We start from the raw sequence: 24,381 nt of genomic DNA on the forward strand, positions 1-24,381 counted from the left end.
CACTTCACTGCTCGGGGGCCTCAGTTACCTCGTCTGTAAAATGGGGATTAACTGTGAGACTCACGTGGGAGGGGAGGGAGAGGAGAGGGGGAGAGGGAGGAAGAGAGAGGAGGGAGAGAGGGGAGGGGGAAGAAGAGGAAGGTGAGGAGGAAGGAGAGGAGGGGGAGGGAGAGGAGGGGAGGAGGGGGAGGAAGAGAGGGGAGGGAGCGAGGGGAGGGGGAGGAAGGAGAGGAGAAGAGAGGAGGGGAGAAGGGAGAGGAGGGGAGAAGGGAGAGGAGGGGAGAAGGGGGAAGAAAAAGAAGGTGAGGAGGAAGGAGAGGAGGGGGAGGGAGAGGAGGGGAGGAGGGGGAAGAAGAGAGGGGAGGGAGCGAGGGGAGGGAGCGAGGGGAGGGAGCGAGGGGAGGGAGCGAGGGGAGGGAGCGAGGGGGGGGGAGGAAGGAGAGGAGAAGAGAGGAGGGGAGAAGGGAGAGGAGGGGAGAAGGGAGAGGAGGGGAGAAGGGGGAAGAAAAAGAAGGTGAGGAGGAGCGAGAGGAGGGGAGGGAGAGGAGGGGAGGAGGGAGGAGGGGGAGGAAGAGAGGAGGGAGAGAGGGGAGGGGGAGGAAGGAGAGGAGAAGAGAGGAGGGGGAGGGAGAGGGAGAGGAGGGAAGAAGGGAGAGGAGGGGAGGAGAGGGAGGAAGAGAGAGGAGGGAGAGAGGGGAGGGGAAGAAAGGAAGGTGAGGAGGAAGGAGAGGAGGGGGAGGGAGAGGAGGGGAGGAGGGGGAGGAAGGAGAGGAGAAGAGAGGAGGGGGGGGGGGGAAGGGAGAGGAGGGGAAGGGAGAGGGTCGGACACAGTCCCCGTCCCACATGGGGCTCACAGTTTAAATCCCTATTTTACAGTTGTGGGAACGGAGGCCCAGAGACGTGAAGTGACTTGCCCAGAGAGAGCCCGTCTCTCTCCCCCAGCGCTCTGCACCTGGCGAGCGCTTAACACAGCCCCACCTTATCGTTAATACGGGGAGGGAGGGGAGCGCGGCGGCCAATGGGAAGCGGCGGCCGGGGCCGGGCGGCCAACGGGAGGGCGGCTTCCCACGGCCGGGCTATATAAGTAAGGGGCGGGCGCGGTGGGGAGCGGCGGGCGAGGATGCCGCGGGGGCGGGAGGCGCTCCCGGGCCGCAGCGCGGAGGGCGGCGTTCAGCACGGCCGGCTCCCCGGGGAAGGACCGGCCGGGCGCGGCCCCCGCCCCCGCCCCCGCCCCCGCCCCACGGCGCTGCCCTCCTCCAAGCCGCTCACCTCCTTCCTCATCCAGGACATCCTGGGGGGCGGCCCGGGCCCGGCCCGGCCCCGCACCCCCGGCCCCGACCCCCCGGAGCCGCCGCGGCCCGACGCAGGTGAGCGGGGCGGGGGGATGCCCGGCCTGGGGCGTCGCTTGCCAGCCGACCGTGGGCGGGGCCCCGCTTCGCCTCTCGTGGCTTGGGAGGCGGAGGTCACGGGGGCGAATCCCGGCTCGGCCATCTGTCGGCTGTGTGACTTTGGGCCAGTCGCTTCTCGGTGCCTCAGTGACCTCATCTGCAAAATGGGGATGAAGACCGTGGAGCCCCCACGGGGGACAACCCCATCCCCGGCGCTTAGAACGGTGCTCGGCCCCTAGTAAGCGCTTAACGAATACCAACATCATCATTTACTTCTCTGGGCCTCAGTCGCCTCATCTGGAAAAAAGGGGACTCGGACTGTGAAGCCCCGTATGGGACAACCCCATCACCTTGTATATCTTCCCCCCCACCCCCCAGCGCTTAGAACAGTGCTTGGCACGTAGTAAGCGATTAACAAATGCCATTAATTCTTCTTCCCTGACCCCCAGTCACCTCGTCTGGAAAACGGGGAGTAAGACTGTGAGCCCCACGTGGGACAACCCGATCACCTCGTACAATAATGATGAGGGCATTTGTTAATAATAATAATAAGAATAATGTTGGTATTTGTTAGGCGCTTACTGTGTGCCGAGCACTGATCTAAGCGCTGGGGTAGACACAGGGGAATCGGGTTGTCCCGCGTGGGGCTCACGGGCTTCATCCCCATTTTACAGATGAGGTCACTGAGAGCACTGAGAAGCGAAGGGACTCGCCCCAAGTCACACAGCTGACAAGTGGCCGAGGCGGGATTCGAACCCATGACCTCTGACTCCAAAGCCCGGGCTCTTCCCACTGAGCCACGCTATTTGTTGAGCGCTTACTAGGGGCCGAGCACTGTTCTAAGCGCTGGGGGGGCGGGGGAGATCAGGTTGTCCCACGCGGGCTCACCCTTCTGAGCGCTTACTCTATGCCAAGCACTGTACTGAGCGCCGCGGTGGATACGAGCAGATGGGATTGGACACGGTCCCTGCCCCGAGGGGGGGGGGGCTCACGGTCTCAGTCCCCTTTTTCCAGATGAGGGGACTGAGGCCCAGAGAAGTGAAGTGACTCGCCCAAGGTCACACAGCAGACCAGCGGCAGAGCTGGGATTAGCTTGTGGCTACCCCGGCGCTTGGAACAGTGTTTGGCATATAGAAAACGCTTAAATACCGTGACGATTATGGAAAAGCAGCTACCCTGCCGTGGACCCCCATCCCGGAGACCCCACCGCCACCTGGAAGGATGTGCGGGTTGCGGGAGTGGATTCCGGCAGAGCGAGTGGAGATGGACGAGTTTCCCCTGGGGCGGGCGCTTAATTATTATTAATCATTATTATGCTATCTGTATGCTATTATAGTATTGGAACGTGCCAGGCACTGTTCTAAGCGCTGGGGTAAATCCAAGGCAATCAGCTTGGGGCTCACAGTGTGGCTTAGTGCAGAGAGCCCGGGCTTGGGAGTCGATGTGGATTCCAATTCCGCCTCCGCCACTTGTCTGCTGTGTGACCTTGGCCAAGTCGCTTAACCTCTCTTGCCTCAGTGACCTCATCTGGAAAATGGGGATTGAAAATGTGAGCCCCACGTGGGCCAACCTGATTACCTTGTATCTATCCCGGTGCTTAGGACAGCGCTTGGCACTCAGTAAGCGCTTAACACATACCATATTAATAATTTTTAAAACCCCATTTTCCAGATGAGGTAACGGAGGCACAGAGAGGTGAAGTGGCTTGCCCAAATGCACCCGGCAGACAAGTAGCGGAGTCGGAATTAGAACCCACGTCCTCTGACTCCGAAGCCCGTGCCCTTCCCAAGCCACGCTGCTTCTCTATTATTGCTATTAATAATAATAATAATAAAGCCAGACAGTCCACACTACAGGTGGCCGATAAAAAGCTGCGTTTGGAGTCCCCCCCCCCCCCCCCCCCCCCCCCGCCTGTCTCCGGGAGAGCCACTAACCGGCCTTCCACGTTGGCTTTCTTTCGCTCCACTTGCTACAGAGCTATTTAGTGCAACTTTTGAAAAACGAGATTAAGTGAAAGGAGTTGCTGGCTTGCCGCTGGGTTTTTCCCCAGTAATTACGCATGGCCTGTAGCCTCGTCATCCGAGTGCACTTGCCCTTCCCCCTTCCCACAGGATGGAAATGGATGCCGGTGGCTATTGTACCAGACACCTTGTTCTTTAATAAATACGGCTAATTATGCCCGTCAGAATCCCGACCCTTTTTTTTTTTTTTTTTAGGAATAAAAGCACCCAGAGAGGTCTCCAATGTGTAGCCCCTCCCACCCCCAACCCTGCTCCTAAGTGATCTCACCGCAGATAACTTGGGATAGCAAAGTTGTCAAACTTATAAACGGTTTTAGAATCCTTTGGTCATGTGAAAACAAACCACAACCAAAAAAAAAAACCAAAAAACACCCCCAAAATAAACAGATGCATCCAGGATCACAGTGGTCTATTTGTTCACTGGCTGGAGAGATAATGGTGGATTTAATGCCATTCTGTTCCCTGCTAATATGTAACTTTTCCTCCCGGCCCCCTTCTCTCCTCTTCTCCCAGATACCCACTTTGAGACTTATCTATTGAACTGTGAGAACACTCCAAGCGCCTTCCCAGGCCTCCCCCAAACCCAGAAACAGCCAAAACGGTCGCGGGCTGCCTTCTCCCACACTCAGGTCATCGAGTTAGAGAGGAAGTTCAGTCATCAGAAGTACCTGTCGGCCCCCGAGAGAGCCCACCTAGCCAAGAACCTCAAACTCACTGAAACGCAAGTGAAAATATGGTTCCAGAACAGACGGTACAAGACCAAGAGAAAGCAGCTCACCTCCGACCTCGGAGACCTCGATCCGAACTCGACCTTGCCAGGCCTTAAAGAAGAATCCTTGTCCAGGACCTCGCTGATCTCCATGTATAACAGCTATCCCTACTATCCTTACTTCTACTGCTTGGGAGGCTGGAGTCCAGCTTTCTGGTAACCACAATTAGGTGACGACCGATGGAACCGCTACTCCGGCTCCGTGCTTCTAAAGTCAAAGATGGGTGGAGGGGGCAGGGGGATGTCGTACGTGCAGATGAGAACCACCGCAAGTTGTAAGCGAAAGACGCTGGCGGATTAGCTCAATCTGTGACGCTGTATATTTAATATTTAAATACTTGATTCGTCCAACAGGGCAGGTTAGAAATGGAAAACTGCACTTGGCGGTTTTTAGTGGGATGTAAACTCGTGTTGCTCTGTTTCATTTTTAAAAAGAATATTTAGTGTTTCCAGAACTGGGTTTTCCTAGTTGAGAGTTAGCTAGCAGCCCCCTCTGATTTCTGTGTGTTCTGTTTCTCCAACCTAATCTCCAGTGTAAATTCTAACTCTCCCATTTTATGGGTGTTCTGCAGTTTGGATTAATATCTAAAAAGCCTTCTATTAGGCATGTAAGATTTCCCAGAAAGACTGGAAGTGTGACTTATGTTCTCTCCCCACCCCGAGGGAGCTCAAATGCCCTGCTTTTAGTCCCAGAATTAAGCAGGAGCCGGACATTGTTGAGGTAATGGAAATTGGGAGGTTTTTTTCTATGTTTTTTATAGACCTCTTTACTCAGATCTAGAACTTAAAAAGTGGCCTAATTAAAATGAGCTTCATTCAAAATGATCATTTTTTTTCTGATTTTGCATGATGCTATATCACCTCATTCTTTATTCTCAACACACATCTCTGGTCTAGATTTAATCTTTGTCAGACTATTACCAGCTCTGTAGAATTTAGCCAGTGAGAGACGACCACCCGCTTGTCTTTTGCAGCCCAACTGCCTTATTTCACGGAAGTAGAATTAGCTGTCTCTTCATCCCTCTAAAAATAAGATAGTTCAGCCCCTGAAATATTAGCGTTATCTGTGGAACGATGAGCACTTTTTAATCCTTCTTTTTAAAAATGATCTGAATCCTGCTAATAGCAAAGCTTAATCTGACCTGGGAGAGTGATCTTATTTTGTTTCTGAACCTTTATACATTATACATTTTATTTAAAGAAATAGAACCCCCCCCCCCCCAGTGGCTGCTACACAGAGACAGCCTATAAAACAGTTCCTAAATGAACCAGCAACAAGACTTTTGGAGGGAAAGGTGAACTGGAGTGGAAGACAAAAGATAAGGAGAAATTCACCAGCTCTGTGATGTCTGCTAAAAGGTGACTCGGTAGGTTAGACATCCAAACACATTTTTTCTAGTTGGTAACTAAAGGTTTCAAACAAGGGGTCATTTAGTTTGGAAGCTTTCCCACTCCCCAACTTCCCTCCTAGAAACAGGGTTCATTTGCAAGCTCTGCAAGCAAGACTGTCACAAGATGATTGGGTGGTTGAGCCACTTGACGATCTTGCTGAAGCCCTGGGGGAGGAACAAAATGAGTTCAACTTTTCTCCAAATGTCACATTCATTCCCATATTATGCTTGGAGGGTTGGCTTTTAACTGTGTACCCGTGAAAATGACTCCTTGAGATCTTTTTATACCCATTCTTCGATAGACTCCTACCCCTCTTCCAAATTTAATTTTTAGTTAATTTGGGAATTATTATATTCTGAACATTCTATGAGGATTAGTGTTGCAAACAGTTTTTTCAAACCCCCTTTCCCACCCACCTCCCTGCAAAACCCCTCCAACAACAATAATCAGCACCTAGTGTTCTTGACTCCCTCTAGAATGCCCTTCATCTAAATCCATGAAAACACCATTTTGCAGAGATTAAGAGTATCAAAAAGGTCACAAGAACTGTCCCATTGAATATTTCATTTAGAAAGCCTGTTTCAATCCAGCTCACCAAGGTTTTTATTTCCTTCAAAACACGTAAATTTTATTGCCATGCTGTAACAAATTGCCTGGTTTTAAATTTTAGTAGTAGACAACCTGTTCCTGGGTCAGGGTTTCATATACAGTAGAGCAGCAACTGTGCTGTGATTTAGTGAAAGTCAGCTCTTGACACAACTAAGCCCAATATGACATGTTATTTTTGTATATGTATTTTGATAACTTTCAACTTTTTTTGAATAAAGTGCGCTGTCTATTAAAAGTGATCCTCTGTGTGTGTGTGTGTGTATATATAATTTCTCCACCGTTTCCTAGAGAGAGGAAATTACAATATTTGAACAACTCTGGGGGAGGGCAGGAGTGAAATCAAAACATCAAAATCCCATGCCCTTTGAATAGTGCTCTGCACACAGTAAACACTCAAATACCATCGATTGGTAGACCTGTGCAACTTTCCCATTTTGCCTTTCTATTCCTAATTCCATCACTTCGTGTCTTTTCGGTATTATATTTATGCTCTCATTCCTCTCATGCTGCCCTCTTTCTCCTCTTTTCTCCGAACCTTCAATTCTCAGTTACCCCTTTATCTCCCTGCTCCCCGTGCAAACTTCCTTCCTCCCTGTCCTCTTGGCCACCTGCCCTTCTGCTTCCCCAAGTTTTCCCTGCCCAGTTTTCCCCTGCCCTTTTGTCAAACCAAAGACTTGGAGTTGGGGATCCACTTAGTGACTCCAGGCCTCTTACTGAGTTTATAGATAAAAATGTGTTTATGGCAACATTCACTGGTTATATCCATGTTTGATACCCACTTCTAGCAAATTGCTTAGGGGTAGGAGAAGAGAGTGTGAAGGAGGGTGAGCCTGGGAAATCTGTGCCGATTTAATAGTCACATGTTCCCTCCATCCAGGTTAACACATTTTAATTGGAATCACAACTATCAAAAATACTCTTGAAGAACTTGTTAAAAAAAAAAAAGTGTCTCCGACCCCTAGCGTTTAAGTCTTTATTAAATCCCACAGCCAGAGTGCCATGCACCTGATTAGCTGAGGATCGATGGTTTTGTCCCCCCTCTTTCAAGGAAATAGTTTAAAGAATAAAAGGGCTTAATCTGGGTAAAAACCACCATAATTTTTGCTAATCTTAGAACGACAACATACGCACAGGTGGGTCCTCCGCTGCATGCTCAGATCCAGTATTTAACACTCTGTTCTACTCTTTTGCTATCCTGCCCCACTCATAAACACTACGGCACACTTATTGGAGGCACTTGAGGGAGCAAGTGTGTGGGGGAAAAATCATCTTTAAATAGATGACACAAGAAAAGAAACTCATGTGAGGAAAGTTCCCTCCTTCCATTCAGTCTCATAAGATCCTCACGTGCCCCTTGTTCCAGCCACAAAGAGAACTGTGCTTAGGTCTCCGAGTATTACATTGAGCTCTCAGTGATGCATTTCTCTAGCGATGGGGGGGGTCTCCTGCTGTTGTCTCATTGCTCTTCCCCACTATTTCCTGGAAAGATCTGACTGCTGAAGTGAATCCAAATGGAAAGCATCAATGAAAGAGGCCCAGAGGTCGGAGACGTGTGCCGACATTCCATTGATCGCAACACTTCGCACTTAGCGGTCCCTCTTCCTCCCAAGTTCAGAGGCGAGGATACTTCTGAGGTGATGGATTACTTTTCAGCCATAGGCCTGGGAACACAGGAGCCAAGCAGGGTGAGTTCTCTTAATGTCTGGGACAAGGCAACCTGAGTTTGGGAAGGTTGTAGCAGGTTTCAGAGTCCTGAATTATTTCTCGGGGAACCCATTTCCACCAGGGCAAATGCCAGCAGGGTCTTTTTTCCAAAAGCAAGGACTTATTTAGTGCCAGTGAAAGAGGGATGGAGAGACAGCCCTGGGAAATGAAGTTCTCAGTTTAGCTACAGAATTGGCCCCAGTGCAAGCATTCCCAGACTACCTTATCAAAGGGCCTCATCTTGGATCTAGAAAGCAAAGGCACCAAACCTCCATTCCTTCTGCCCCCAAGCCTGTCCTTTATGACTACCAGTAGGGATTTTAGCCATTTACAATTTTCTTTTAAGAATCAACTTGGTCCCGTTGAAAGGCATGGGACATTCACAGGTGCTCTGTTTGAGGCATCCTCCTCCAATTAAGAGACTCCCTTCTCCCCCAGAATTAAAGACGTGGCACTTCCCTTCACTTACAGAGCAGCAGCATGGCGTAGTGGATGGAGATGGGCCTGGAAGTCAGAAGGTCATGGCTTCTAATCCTGGCCCCACCACTTGTCTGCTGGGTGACCTTGGGCAAGTCACTTAACTTCTCTGGGCCTCAGTTACTTCATCTGCAAAGTGCCAATTGAGACTGTGAGCACCATGGGGTACAAGGGACTATGTCCAACCCGATTTGCTTGTGTTCACCCCAGTGCCTTGTTCTGTGCCTGGCACACGGTAAGCGCTTAAATACCACAATAATTATTATTTACAGTTTGTTGATGGGCCAGTCCTTTTGGTTAGGTTCTAGGTTGATAAAACTAGAAGAGTGATGCAGATTTCCCGTGGGGAATGTTTGAGAAGGCCCTGCAAATTAGTAAAGAACCCTGACCGCAGGGGCTACTAGAGGGGGAAAGGAAGAAAATGGGAACCAGTTTAAAAATGTTTAGGGAAATCTCCCAGTGGATCCTGGAGTAGACTAACCCCATCTGCCTCGTTCAAGGCTACGTGGATGGCTGTGGTATACCTTGGTATTCTGAATTAATTTCCTAAGACTTTGCTTCCAGCTCAGACTGTCCACATGCGCAAGGGCTACAGGTGTGGGGGTTACCTGTAGGCTCTTGCCAAGAATCGTTCTTGGGGGAGGCTCGCCCTTTAGAATAAGCAGATGCTCAACTCATTCCTGCCTCACCACTGACCCAGCCTCCCCTCTGTTGGAATCTCCAACATCATCAAAAACCACTTTTTAATCCAGGAGAACAGAGCTCATTCTCTCCAACTCATTACACAAAGTACAAGGACAAAAACAGCTGGGTGTTTTGATAACCTAATAATCCACGAGCATTAAAGCATTTATTACAACAGCCCGCCTGACAATACACTCTCTCGCTGGGATAAATCTTCTCCTGATTTAAGACATAAAAGAAAATCCCAGCCTATTAAGTCGTGAAGTTTCAATCCACTCCGACCAAGAAGGACTCTGTTTGTGCATTACTAGAAACAGCAGGCATCATTTAACTTCTGTCAATTAGCATCGCGCTTACCCACGAAGCCATCTATCAAGACTAAATGGTGTCTTAATGCTGACATAACATTTACACTTCTTCCTGCCAAATCATTTATTTCAAAATACAAAATAAGTTGGCGGGGGGGGAGGTAGCCTTTGACAACACAACTGTGGATGAAAATTTGCATGCAATAAACTACATAGTTGGCAAGCAGACTTCAGTTCAAAGCCAGAAAAGCTTAAATTTGACCTAAACAACATTTGAAAGCTAAAGTGAAGGGAACAAGTTAGCTCTGCTTGGTTCACTTTCCCTGGAGGAATGTGAAGTCTATTCTTAACATTGGCATTAATTGTCACCCTCACAAGGTAAAGGTTATAAAGCCCTCGGTTATGGATCCTGATTAAATGGGGTCATCTTCAATGGGAAAAATACCATTCCTTCAAAAAAAGATCTATTAACCTAAGGCAGGTGGGGTGGACGGACAGGATGAGGGACCTAGACCTGCATTTAGGGGAAAGACACCTATGAGGGGGATTCATTTTATCTGATTTGAGGATGTGAACCAGATATATGGGTTTCTCCCCAAACTCCCATCTGTAAAATGGGTGAGAAAAGTCTGTGTAGAGACGAAGAGAACCTTGAGGGACTCTTTAAAAATATTATACATTAGCTATCTGGGAATAAGAGGGGAAAAAACACTCAAAGGCTATACACCTGTGTATCTCCCACACTCCTCCCAAACACACACTTTAGTACAATTAATGGCAATCAGGAGATGCTTAATACTATTACTACCATTCATTCACATTTATTGAGCACTTACTGTGTGCAGAGCACTGTACTAAGCACTTGGAATGTACAATTCGGCAGCAGACAGAGACAATCCCTGCCCAACAAGGGGTTTACAGTCTAAAACGAGGAGAAAGACAACAAAACAAAACAAGTAGGCATTTTTTCAGCCCGGTTTCCAACCAAGGACCTTTCGCATGTGAGGCAAACGTGATAACCTCACTAAGCAAACTGGCGGGTACCACTAGTAGTCCTAGTGGAAAGAGCCCGGGCTTGGGAGTCAGAGGCCATGGGTTCAAATTCCAGTTCTGCCCCTTGTCAGCTGTGTGACTGTGGGTAAATCACTTAACTTCTCTGTGCCTGTTACCTCATCTGTAAAATGGGGATTAAGACTGTGAGCCTGATGTGGGACAACCTGATAACCCTGTATACCCCAGTGCTTAGAACAGTGCTCTGCACATAGTGAGCGCTTAACAAATACCAACATTATTATCTTAGTCTATCTTGCCATCAGTAGTGGCAGTTGAACATTCAACATTCTTATTTACTGACCTCCTATATGAGCATTATAGCATAAATTGTGGGTTGTGTATTGAAGAAAAAATGTTCTACTCCCATCTTGAGAATTGCATGGAAATATCCTTTGTTCCCTGCCTAGGGACTGGCTTTAGATTGGTATCCACTGGACTGTAAGCTCCTTGAGGGGGACTGTGGCTACTCTATTGTAACTCTCCAAAATGCTTAGTACAGTGCTCTGCACAAAGTACATGCTCAATAAATACCACTGATTGAACTCACTGCTTCCTTTAGCCAGCCCATAGTGCTTCCACTATGAAATTGTCTCAATAGGGGAAAAACTCACCGAGCTGGTATTTTTCCACAGCCAAGTGGAGATACTTGGCTTTCCATGGGAGCTCCCACTTGAGCACTTTTTAAAAAATGGTCTTTGTTAAGCACTGTGTGCCAGACACCCTACTAGGCACTGCTGTAGCTACTAGCTAATCAGGCTGGACACGGTCCATGTCCCACTTGAGGCTCACAGAGAATTCCCATTTTACAGATGCGGTAATAGGCACAGAGAAGTGAAATGACTTGCCTAGGGTCCCACTGCAGACAAGTGGCAGAGGTAGGATTAGAACCCAGGTTCTTCTGTCTCCCGAGCCCATTTTCTGTCCATTAGACCATACTGCTTCCTGTATGACCTTAGGTTGAAGGCACAGTCTCACACTGTTGGTCCCATAGACATTTTTAGAGGGAGAGAGAGAGACTGTTTGGAGACTATGTCAGCTTCAAAATAGGGTGGGAAAGAAACTATGCTGGGATACTGGGGAAAGACTTCTTGCTGCAACCAAAATAGGTTTGGTAACCAGTAAGTGCAGACAGAATGACCACCCCCCTGACACATGCACACACACACACACACACACACAGGTGAATTACTTGCCATACCAGTCAAATGAGATTGACAGCTTCCCCCTCTGCCTTCTTCTCGGAACCTAAAATAATATTGCTTTTTCTGGAAGAGTTTCAGGCAACAATCTCAGAGCACTGACAAATGAGATCAAGAGGAAAGGTTTATCCTGCCATACCAGGGGAAACTGAGGCACCACCAACAGTGCTGAAACTAGTACAGGAGTTTGGGGTTTTCCAGACTCTCCTAAGACCTCAGTGACTGACTTCTCTATGAGATAGGGTAACCTCAGGGGGCAAGCTGTGAATGCTTAAGACCACAAATCAGACTCGGAGGCGAGAGAGTAAGTATGAAAAGTTCCACTCCTTTGGAAACCTAGGAGATCCTCCGAGATCCCTAAAGACTTATTTGGTTCTCGAACTGTAGGACCCTTGAGGTTGTCTCAGGACCTATCAGCTAAACAGGAGGCTAAATCTCTGTGCAAAATCCTTGGAAACGGATCTTTTTCATTGCAGCGGTGGAGACCAAGGCTGCCTACATAGGCCAAGCTTGGTTGCACAAATGCAGACAAAGAGAATAAATCAACAAAAATAGCTAGGAGGCATTCCTAAACATGTCCAGTTGCAAGAATTTATGGCTATTAGCTCTTGGAAAAGGCAGTTTCAGATAAGACAACTATTTTTACAGAAAACAAAAATGAAACATATTGATTGGTTTTTGGTTGACAATCCCCAGTCCAAGGAGAAAAGCAGAGTGGAAAAAGCCTTTCAGGGCTCTCTGCACTTTGTCAGTGCAAGATCTTTTAAGCCCAAAATTCTGGACTTCAGTGGGATATTAAGGCAGTCTAGAGGTCAGCAATTTATTACTATAGAGACCCTGTGGTTATGATTCTTATTTATTCCAGAGCTCTTAAAAAAATTAAAGAAAATTATAGCAAAACAAAAATACGTTTCAAAAACCCAGATTTTTCCACAGCTTTCTTCAGTAAGAGGTGCTCACGCTAAGGAGATTCCATTTCAGTCTAGTGTGTCCAGATTGAATTCTTCTCCATCTCACAAGGCAATGCAATGGGCCCAGCTCCAAACTCCTGGTATACAAATCTAGGTTAATGATAACTGACACATATAGTGCCAGGTTTAGAGCATTTCAGTAAAGTCTCCCACATCTCTGGGAGGGAAAGAGTTACCAAGAACTCACATTGTTTCCTGTGGATTTTAGACAGACTCCTCTGAGCCAGAACCTCTGGCTCCCACTCAGTTCTCCGTTTGCCTCACCACTCTGCCTCCCACTATCCCAGCAGACACCAAACCCCAGTAGTTGTGAAGTAGCAAATTCCAACCTAGTGGAAAGAGCAGGAGTTTGGGAGTAGAGGACCTGGGTTCTGTTCCCAGTTCTGCCACTGTTCAGCTGTGTGACCTTGGGCAATTCACTTAACTTCTCTGTGTCTCAGTTACTTCATCTGTAAAATGGGGATTTAGACTGTGAACCCCATGTGGGGCATGGACTGTGCCCAACCTGATAATCCTGAGCACTTAGTAGTGTCTGGCACATAGTAAGTGCTTGACAAACACCCCAAAAAAGAAAAAAAAGCATTCCGTGGCCTCTAGAAAAATGACTATTTGGTCAAAGATGTCCTCTACTTTTAGCATAACGATCAATCATATTTGAATGCTTACTGTGTGCAGAGGACTGCACTAAGCCCTTGGGAGAGTATGAGAGTTGGAAGATACATTCCCTGCCCACAAGGAGGGCATTCTTGTATCTCCTTTCTGGTTACAGTGCAAGTCAAGAGCCATCAGCTTCCATGCCCTTGGCTCTTCACAATGTAACTTATTTAACTTGAAAAAGCAGGAACAGAGTAACCAACAGAAACATTAAACTTCAGCAGTGGCATCGAGGCCAGAGATGTATTCTGACGTAACTGGCATTGCAGCTGTTACTGTCTTGCTCTTCTCCAAATCAGGGAATGTTGCAGCAGGACAATAACACAGGCTCTGTGCTACCATTTTCTCATCAACAGTATTAATTCCTGGGGCAGTTTCAAACTCTCTAAGCTCCCCACCTTTTCACCAGACGAGAGATTCAATTTCCACCAGAATAAATATGCCCATTTTGCTTATTCAACTTTTAGATCTTTGCCAAAAGCCTTCTAGAAGCACTAACAACTTTTAAATCTTAAGAGCTGATGGTTTAAAAGGTCAATCATCTAAGAAACTGCATAAACCATGCCAGGACCAAACAAATCCAATTGCAACAATCAGTTCAGCAAGCATTAATCCAGAAATAAAGAAATCAGAGGGGAAAGGGTAGCCACTTAGTTTAAGCCCTCCCCCTTTAAAAAGAGATAGACAGTGGGGAGAGAGCTCTGATAACGTGCTAGTTACTTGAGGATTTATTTGTTTGATCGATGAATGTCAATGACACAAATTCCTACTTCCCTCTTGTTGAAGTTGCTAGTTTCAAAGTTGAATTTTGGGGTTAGTGGAAGCAGCTAACTACAAAGACAAAGCACCTCTCAACCCCACCTCCTCAGAAGTACGTTCTTGGGGGAGCAAAGGACACCAAGATATTTAAGGAATTCATTCTCAAGGTAGTATTCCTTTTCTCTCTTCCACAAAGTAACTTCTTGGGTTTCTAGAGTTAAGAATACTGGAGGAGTACAAGACCCATCTTAGTACTAGCCTTCTCATAACTGTCTGTCCCCCCAGGGCATGTAAAAGGAAAATTTCCTCTCTCTCTCTCCCTCTCAGAGTTCAGGGGTTGAAATCGCCCTTAGTGACACCCTTGAAAATAAAAGTTCTCAGAGACGGGTTCCCAAAAGCACAGTTTTGAGGTAATCAACAGCAGTCAATTCTCCAAGTGCCTCGTCTCCCCCTCTATTAGTCTTAGATATTTATAATCCTTCTTCAAAAGCTTCAAACTGCAGCTGTACCAATATGATTTTGTGTACTTCAGTGGTGTTGCCCCATTCAAGGAGTGCAGAATGTGGAATCAACTTCGGAGATGGGTGCTATGTTGGAATGGAGTTTCTGCCTTGTTTCTCCTTGCTTCTGCCCTGCACACACTCAACTTGCTCAGTTCAAGCATGGGTTGTACAGAGCAGTCCAGTCTTCTCTCCTAAATTGAGAATCCATTTCATTTTTCCATCTGGAGCAGCAGGGAATGGAACCAAATGCACGGTTCTTCTGACACCAGCTCCTTCCTTACCCCACCAGGTCACTGGTTTTACTGTCTTTGAGAGAAGAGGAGGGAGCAGAGAGCTGGGAAGTGAGATCCAGTACCTCCTGGCTAGTAGTTCTTCGGTACGCAAGCTCCTCTTATTCTTTAGGAATGTTGGCAGAAGAGCCCTACAAGGTTAAATCAGGTTACTGGCCTTGCTTTGGGGACAGCAAGTCCCTGTGCCCTAATCCTTCCTCAATAGTTGCAGCTCTCTCTAGTCAGTAAGGAAGAGAGGATTAATCTTGTTTGCTCTTTGAGACAAAAGCTAGGCAAATGAGCCTCTTTGGTGAGAGGAGAACTCTAGGTAAACCAGTAATTCATTTATTTCTCTCTTTTCCTCTGCTTGGAGAGGATGCCACAGTCTCGGCTATCAAAAATCCAGCATGAGTCCAGAGTTCTCTTGACTTTATGGGAATCACTGCCTAATTTCAGAGTGATGGACTTAAATTTATTTCAACTACCACCAGGCTCTCAGATGAGTGTCAACAACTTGACTAGAATGTGAGATAGTATTAGTAATAAAGCCATCTTCTCCTCCTGCAATACTTCTTCAGGCAAGCAGTATAGCTCATGGCCAGCTTCCCTTTTTTCCTAAGGTGCTCATAGCACTTTCCAAATGTAAACACTTAGAAGGGACACCAAGACAGGCCATCTAGGTCAGTTCTAGATTCACTTTCACAACTTTGGTGATAGATTATGTAGCGACAGTCCCAACTAGTGCAGCCATTTTACCAATGAGGAAACTGAGGCACTAAGCTGGAAAGTGATATTTCCCAAGCTCAGTACTTGAACCCAAATCACTTTCTCCAAAACTCATGCCCTATGCATCAAGCCCTTCCTTTCAGAGAACCACAATCTTGGGAACCGGAATTGGAGGCAATTCAAAAAGGTGACTGGAGAATTGCCCTTCTTGGGGACTGACAAAAGGTCTAGCATTCTTCTATTTGTTCTGTTGAAAAGTGGCTTTCTGCCTTATTTACTTAATAAAGTCCTCCACCAGGTGAACACACTGAAACGGAGTATCTCATTTGCAAGATGGGCCTGAGGCACTGAGAAGCAGTAAGCTATTGTATATGCCTAAACCACCTAGAGAAGGGTTTTAAAATACAGAGAACAAACCTAAAATAAGAAGTCAGTAACAGGAATATGCAGCTGGCCCCAGTCCTGTGAGCTCTGGGATTTTCTCAGAGACAGTGAAAGGCGCATTATGTATTTGTTTCCGACCAGACAGAACAAGAGTTGAAAACAATTCCCTGCCATCGAGCTGGAGGAAATCTAAAATTCACTCTGGATTCAGAAGTTCTACATCTGATATAATAATAATAATAATGTTGGTATTTGTTAAGCGCTTACTATGTGACACAGGGGAATCAGGTTGTCCCACGTGGGGCTCACAGTCTTAATCCCCATTTTATAGATGAGGTAACTGAGGCACCGAGAAGTTAAGTGATTTGCCCAAAGTCACACAGCTGACAAGTGGTAGAGCCGGGGTTCGAACCCATGACCTCTGACTCCAAAGCCCGTGCTCTTTCCAGTGAGCCACGTGATATCAAGTCTGAGACTGAGTTCCTTGCTTTCTTACATTCAGGCACCCTCCCCAAGCCATCTTTGCAGTGGAGAAACTAATGCACGATGGGGCCCACAGGATCAGTCCGGAAGAAATTGATCTGGGGGGTCAATAAGAATAGAAATACAATTTGAGAGATATGATCCAAAACCTTCATCTTGCATGTCTTCAATTCACCAATGTTACCAGCTACGACGCTAACCAAATGGTTATATATCCTCCCGGCCACCTTAACCCTTACGAATAGATTTAGAAAGGCCACATTTCACTTATGTTTGTTAATTCATCTAACTGTAATATCACTTCTCATGTGGTATCTCCCTCAGTCCTTGAGGAAAGAAATAATCCTTTGTCTTTGCTCTTCCCAGCAGATCTCTGGTAATCAGTCATCCCTATTTTCAGACAGAGAATCTGAAGAACCTCCAGGTGGTTGAACAATTCTCTTACATCTTCCTGAAAACTCCCTCTGCACCTAAACTCATCTCTGGCAACCAGGAGATGTTCAGTAAATTCAGTGAATGTTGAGTGCCGCCATTGAGATTCAATTTTACATTAAACCATCCAGTATGTGAAATTCTATCATTATTGAGGGTCTGCACATGTACACTCTGCAGGAGGTCTTTAATGTACTGCCTCAAGCAGTCACTCCCTCAGCCCAAACCTAACATTTTAAGTTGCTGATACTGTTCCCACCTCCCTGTTTTGAAAGTTGGCAACTCAACTGAGGCTTCAAACACTCTCCTGGTCCAAGCATCCTGGGCCTAGCACACATCACTGTGTTCATGTTCAAAGATTTAATCAAACTGTCAAGGAGAGTTTTAAGTTTAAAAAGTCATTTAGCTTTTCTGGGGCACTTGGTTTGCAAAGCAGTATGACCTAGTAGATAGAGAATGGGCCTGGGAGTCAGGGCATGGGTTCTAATTCCAGGTCCATCACTTGTCTGCTGTGTGACCTTGGGTGAGTCACTTCACTTATCTGTGCCTCAGTTACCTCATCTGTAAAATGGGGATTGAGATTACGAGCCCCATGTGGGACAGGGACTGTGACCAACCCAATTAGCTTCTATCGACCCCAGCACTTAATATAGTGCCTGGCAATAGAAAGTGCTTAAACAATACCATAAAAAGAAGCATTTCATGATCACAGAGGATTTCCTACAAAGAGCTTAATGTTGTTCTTCCCAAGCACTTAATACAGGTGCTCTGTGGACAGTAATAAAAAATAAAAATAACTGTGGTATTTAAGCACTTATGTGATTAATGCTGGGGGAGCTACAAAATAATCAGGTTCCACAGGGGGCTCACAGCTAAATAGGAGCAAGGACAGGTAGTGAAATCCCCATTTTGCAGATGAGGGAACTGGGGCACAGAGAAGTTAAGTGACCGGCCCAAATTCACAAGTGGCAGAACTGAGATTAGAATCCAGGTCCTCTGATTTTCAGACCTGTGTCATTTCCACTAGGCCATACTGCTTCTCAGTAATAAATATCACGAATTGATTCCCATGTAGTCGATGGGCAATCTGGAAGCTGAGGCCCAGCAATGTTGAAATGACTTGTCCAATCACATAGGCAGAGCCAGGGGTAGGAGACAGTTTCTTAGCTTTGGATCAGCACGACGACCGCTTCTTAAACAGGGCTCGAGAGGATTTCCTGTATCCCATCATGACCTCAGATCCATATGCCACAAGGAAGAAGTTTACATTCTGAATTAGTGGGGATCTCACCAAGCCAGAAATGGAGGAAGGATGCTACCCTATCCCGATTTCTGGCCAGTTGGGACTGATCTGAGGTCAGAGACCTCCACTCTTCTAAGCCCCAGGGACTGCCCAAGGCTCCGTGAGAGAGTTGGACTATTTCACCGTATCAGTGTCATCTCGATCTGTTTATTCTCTCTCGCAATCATTTCCTGGGCAAACTTGCTCAGCTCACACAATCCAAGGATGCCCTTTTGAACCAGCCAACGTCGCAGTCAATTCGCTCGCCTAGAATCCCAAGCTGCTCTCTTCCGGCTCTGTACATCACCCTCAACAATAGAGTCTGCCAGGTCCAGTGTGACTTGGCAGCAAAATCTGTGATGTGTGAGGCAGAAGAGGAACAAGCTCCCTCTTCAGTAATATCAGCTCAACAGGACAAACAGCAGTTAAAAAAGAAAAGAAAAAAGCCACACCAAAAAAACCTCTTGTGTTCTCTCTGTCAGTAAACTAAGGAGACACAGTGTGACTTGGCAGGCATACAAGCAGCTAAGACAAATTGGGCAGTACTGTGCTTTTTACATTTTAAAAAAAATGAACAGGGAGACTTTTCTAACCATCACTTTGCTGTAACAAAAACACAAATCATTAGGACTTAGTTAATAGCACTTGATGTTCCACAAAGGACTTTACAGTCTTTTTTCTTTGCTCTTCCCAGCAGATCCCTACTTTAAACAGGAAATCTGAAGCACCTCCAGGTGGTTAAATGTGATTAAACCTAGATTCATTGCCCTAAGTTTCCAATCAATTCCACAACCCAAGAGGAGGAAAACATGAAGTACCACCAAGTTAAACAATTCTTTTAAACCCTATTATTGAACTGGTTGCCGAGAAAGTACATTTCACTGCCCTCGATTTCCAATCAATTCCACAATCCAAGAGTAAAAAAGCATGGAGTCTGAATTGATACACACCAATGTGGGTCCGCAGGGTCCAAAAGCCCTGAACTCCCCAGCAAAGCTTTGAGTCTCCCCATTTTTAACTCCAAAAGATTCAGAAAGAATATGCACCTACCTTCATCCTGTCCAACCTTCTCCAGCTTCCCGTCCTCCCTTAGACCTGCTGAGGCAGTTGCTGATTCAGTTCACCTCTTCTCTGTTACCCCAGCACCTCCACAAAGGAGCTGAAGACCTTCCTCTGTCTGACCCAAGCTCTTCTCCCCGACTTGATTAGCCCAAATGCCGGTTGGAGACTTGCCCCTGATGAAGCTTTGCTGAGCAACTACCCAATTCAGCTGAGCAGCTCCATCAGCAGGTTCACCTTAAAGGCTCACACCCCTCTAACCAAGCAACAAGAGCAAATCTTCTAACGTCCCATGGCAAAAATCAATGTATCAGGGCATATACTTGGCTGAGTCCTTAGAGGCCAAACTTATTCCTGACCAGCAAATCAGGCCTCAGTCCAGTCCAAGCATTCCATTGTGTTCAGAAGCAGAAGGCCCAGTACGGATGTTTCCATGTCTTTTCTGATCCAGGTGACTGGCACTGAATTGTAGCCATGCCAGAATAGATGGTGTTGGAGATCCAAACTGGAGACTCCAACTCCCAGCCTCCCTTTTCATCCCCCTGTGAGTCCCCTGGTTGACCCTAGAAATGCCCTACTAACCTCCTTGAAGTTCAACAGACCAAAGATGATGGCAGCCAAGTGGGAACAGCGGAGTTCCGTTCCCACCTGCTGCCCTGAAGACTGCTCACTATTCTCCAGTGCTGCCAGCAGCACGCCCAGACCAGGGAATATGAAAGAGCAACCTAGAGAGATTCTTCTCTTTGCTGCTCTTTCAGTTGTCATGAAGATTGCCCCTTTACCAGCTTCAGTGAGGCAAGAAAGTCTCCAAAGCAGTGAAAAGTGCCCCATAGCTACCACACCCTAAAAGGCTCTGAGATCTGCACTCCATGGTCTGGGAGGCAGGAGACCTGGGTTCTAATCCCAGCTCTGCCACTTGTCTGCTGGTTGACCTTGGGCAAGTCACTAAACCTCTCTGCGCTTCCATTTCCTCATCTATGAAATGGAGTTAAAATACCTGTTTTCCCTGCCTCTAAGAGTATGAGCCGCATGTGGGGCAGGGACTGTGTCCAATATGCTTACATCCTATCTACCCCGGCCCTTAGTACAGTGTTTTCCACATAATAAGGGCTAAGCAAATATTACTATTATTATCATCATTACTGGGAGCAGTCAACCACCACCTTCCTCCCTAACCCAAAGGAGCAAACAGGGGTTAAAAACCATCTTTCCAATCTTTAGAATTTGGGGGTGGTCGTGGTAATGCCTCCCTGCAGGTGGTTTGGCCTAAAATGAGTGAGCTTCCAGGGGGCTATTCCTTACAGCATGGCCTAATGGCAAGAACCTGGGAGTCAGAATACCTGTGTTCTAATCCCAATTTTCCATTTTAACTCTTGCCTTCTAAGTGACCTTGGACAAGTCACTTACCTTATCTGTGCCTCAGTTTCCTTATCTGTAAAATGGAGATAAAATACCTATTCAATTTCAGTTATATTTATTGAGTGTTTACTGTGTGCAAAGCACTGTCCTAACCACCTGGGAGAATACAATACAACAACAAACAGACACATTCCCAGCCCACAATGAACTCACAGTCTAAAGAGGGAGACAGAGATTAATATATATATAAATAAGTAAATTAAAGTTAACGATATATACATAAGTGCCATTGAGCTGGCCATAAGGGCAGGTGGGGGGGAAATAAAGAGATGTGACCCACATCCAACATTAGGCTTCCTTTTTTTTATCGTGGTCTTTGTTAAGCATTTACTATATGCCAGGCACTGTACCAAGCGCTGGGGTAGGTACAAGCTAATCAGATTCAACACAGTCATTGTGGTTCACAGTATTAATCCTCATTTTACAGATGAGGGAACTGAGGCTCCGAGAAGTGAAGTGACTTGCCCAAGGTCACACATACCAGACAAGTGGCAGATTTGGGATTAGAACCCAGGTTCTTCTGGCTCGCGGGTCTGGGCTCTATCCACTAGGCAACACTGCTTCTACTCTATTATATTATTGGGCAGCCTGGGCTTTCAGAGGATGCTGGGGTGGGTGGTAAACAGAACAAGAAAACTATTCTCTTTGACCTCCACAGAGAGATGCTCTGGACCCTGCAGAACGGAACTTGGGGAGGCAGGATAGTTTAGTGGAAATGGCTTGAGTCTGTGGTTGAGAGAACCCGGATTCTAGTCCTAGCCCTGCCACTTGCCTATGTGGTCCTGAGCAGGTCACCTAACTTCTCTGGGCTTCAAATTCCTCATCTCTAAATTGGCAATAATAAAGTCTGCCTCTCCCTACCTCGCAGTGAAGTTGTAAGGACAAAATGAGATGAGTACAGGCATATCCCGTGATACACTAGGCTTAAATTCCTTGCAAATGTGGTTTTTTGAATGGTTGTCTCATGGGGTATGTTTTCCCAGGGACATACACGTTATAAATTAAAATCCAATCCAAAGTGTCTGGAAAAGTAATGTGAAATTCCTTCACAGGCTACGTTTGGTAACATTAAACATCACTTCCCTTTTGTTTAATCTCTATCACAGTAATTCAAAGCATAACAGCTTAATGAGGGTTTTATAATGTGAGTCTTTACAGGAGCTACCAAAGTAGAAACTTGTTTTGCTGATTGAGGTTGTGGTTTTTCAGCCTCAGTGAAGGATTTGCCCAACTTGAGATGATCAATAGCCTCTAGACTGTAAGTTCACTGTGGTCAAGGAACGTGTCTATCAACTCTGTTATACTGTACACTCCCAAACCCTTAGTTCAGTGCTCTGTGAGTGTTCTATAAATACCTCTGATTGATAGATAAAATATCTTGTAGCAGACTACTTTCCGAACACCTCTGTATACCTTTAAGCTCCCCTCTCTTTCAGGATCTCATTCTTCAATCAGTTTTATACATTCGTCTGCTTTCTTGAAAACTGATGCTAGCTTTCTCAATTCCCAAATCCCAGTTGGTGGAAGACAGATCATAATTTCTTCATCTGTTCTGGCATCTTGCCATAATGCATTGGACAGTCAAAGTCAAAGTTCAGTTGGGCCAAGATTCCTCTGAATGAGATGAACTCACAATCGACATCGCCTCCTCTGTTCAACAACGTATTTGGTTATCTGCTCGGGAGGGGGCCTTTCAAAAATTGGACACACCTGTGGGTACCCTCTCAGTCAATCATATTTATTAGGCGCTTATTGTGTTAAGTGACTTGCCCAAGGTCACACAGCAGACAGGTGGCAGAGCCACGATTAGAACCCAGGTCCCCCTGACTTTCAGCCCAGTGCTCTAGTCAGTATGCCATTCTGCTTCTCTGCTTCTCTAGTCCACGCTTCTCCATGTTGTAGAAGCAGCGTGGCTCAGTGGAAAGAGCACAGGCTTGGGAATCAGAGGATGTGGGTTCTAATCCTGGCTTTACCCCTTATCAGCTGTGTGACCTTGGGCAAGTCACTTCACTTCTCTGTCCCTCAGTTACCTCATATGTAAAATGGAGATTAAGTCTATGAGCCCCACAGGGGACAACCTGAACCCCTTTATCTACCCCAGTGCTTAGAACAGTGCTTGGCACATAGTAAGTGCTTAACAGATACCATTATTATTATTAGTTCTTAACTGGGTTTATAGGACAACAATGAAATTCTTTTCCCAATCTTCCTTGTTCTCGTAATGTTATTTCATTCTAACATTCTATGCAATAATAGATGCATATAAATAGTCTAGGTTTATGTATTTACTAACATGTGTTTGTGTTTAAATTAATATTTAAGTCATTTAGTCTCTCCCTCTAGATGTAAATTCTTCTCCTATGTAAACCTCCATAGTGCTTGATAAGTGCAGTATACACAGGAGACACTCAATAAATGTTAGCTGATGGTGAGAGTGAGATAAGTGTGTTGGTGCAGTAGGCCAGAAGATGGGAGGTGTTCTCACTCCATCATAGCAAATCTGAGCCTCCAGCGCAGAAAGCCTGTTTTAAAGTAAGTTGCTCCCAGCTTCTTTTGCCAAATAATAATAATAACAATAATAATAATAACACCATCAACAATGACAACAGAGAATCACCTGAGAATTCCCTTTTAGTCTGTCATCTGATAAAGAAGGCGACATCCAATCTGCTCTAGGGCTCTGTTCATACGGGACAGATTACACCAATGTTCTGAATGCTGTCTGGCCTTTCAGTTCATGTCCAAGGGCGAGTCAAGATGGTAACTTCAGTCAATGAAGTCTTTCTTCCAAAGCTCAGGACCATGCCTCCTTCTACACCAACCAAACAACCTTGTCCTTCTCAGGAATCTCAGAGAAGCCCAGAAGTTGAGCGATTTCCAAGGCCGAATGCCAGACTCCAGAATTCCTCTTTTTCAGATTAGATAAAAACTAAATGGGAAGGTATTCAGGGCCAGGGCTAAGTGCTTCAGCCATCTTTGTCCCCTGGCATTCTTCATTCAGTGGGGTCTTTTACTGATGTCTTGGGACTAAACATGAACCGACTTACAGGCTTTCTGATACACGTGCCCAGAGATCTCCGGGGCACAATCACGTTTTGGAAGTGAACTAATCATTTTGAACAGGAGTAGCATGGACTGGTGAGGAGCAACATAGTCTAGTGGAAAGAGCACGGGTCTGGGAGTCAGAGCATCTGGATTCTAATCCTGGCTCTGCCATTTGCCTGCTATGTAACCTTGGGTAAGTTATTTAACTTCTCTGTGCATCTGTTTCTTCATCTGTAAAATGAAGAGGATAAAATACCTGTTCTTCCTCCCTCTTACACTGTGATCCCCATGTGAGACCACTGCGAAACCCAGGGACTGGGTCTGACCTGATTAACTTATATCTATCCCAGTGCTTAGAAGAGTACTTGGCACAGAGTAAGCATTTAAAGAAATAATGATAAGAATGGGAATAAGGATAATAATAATAATAAACATCACACTTACTGGAAAGGAGTAGATTTACATAAGGTAATAACCTTCCTTCAGAAGGGATTTTTCATTCCCTGCTAAAGAGGTTCAGGGAAAAGAGAAGAAATGTTTTCCTAAAAGTGGGTTGGACCTAACTGGTCTTGCAAGCTCACCCTGAATCTTCTATAAAAAAGAACAAAGCCATGTAGACAAATAAGTATTTTCTATTTTGCTCCGTTAAACAGCAAGGCAGAACAAGACAGCATGGAGTGGGTGTGGCTAGGAAGTTTTTCAGAGGTAGATTTGGTGTGCTGTATCTTGACATCCAAGGTAAACACCCGGCTTAATGAAATTTCGAGGGCCAAGATGTTTGCTTTTATGTT

The 24,381-nt window shown here is 46.1% G+C and overlaps 1 protein-coding gene across 1 annotated transcript; it reads left to right on the top strand.

The window, feature by feature from the left end:
* The first annotated feature begins 1,119 nt into the window (after positions 1-1,119).
* On the top strand, positions 1,120-6,418 carry NKX3-1 (NK3 homeobox 1). The gene is made up of 2 exons (XM_029065093.2): positions 1,120-1,367; positions 3,923-6,418. The coding sequence occupies exons 1-2, from the start codon at positions 1,121-1,123 to the stop codon at positions 4,336-4,338; spliced, it is 663 nt and encodes a 220-aa protein (XP_028920926.1). The 5' UTR covers position 1,120; the 3' UTR covers positions 4,339-6,418.
* The last annotated feature ends 17,963 nt before the right edge of the window (positions 6,419-24,381 follow it).

The sequence above is a fragment of the Ornithorhynchus anatinus genome, chromosome 5 (genome assembly GCF_004115215.2).
Source record: "Ornithorhynchus anatinus isolate Pmale09 chromosome 5, mOrnAna1.pri.v4, whole genome shotgun sequence".
NCBI classification, from domain to species: domain Eukaryota; kingdom Metazoa; phylum Chordata; class Mammalia; order Monotremata; family Ornithorhynchidae; genus Ornithorhynchus; species Ornithorhynchus anatinus.

What these genes read in the sequence shown, in the direction of transcription:
- NKX3-1 (XM_029065093.2), top strand. Translation starts at nt 1,121, where the DNA reads ATGCCGCGGGGGCGGGAGGCGCTCCCGGGCCGCAGCGCGGAGGGCGGC. An exon ending in GCCGCCGCGGCCCGACGCAG is followed by an intron (nt 1,368 to 3,922) that starts GTGAGCGGGGCG and finishes CTCTTCTCCCAG; the next exon opens with ATACCCACTTTGAGACTTAT.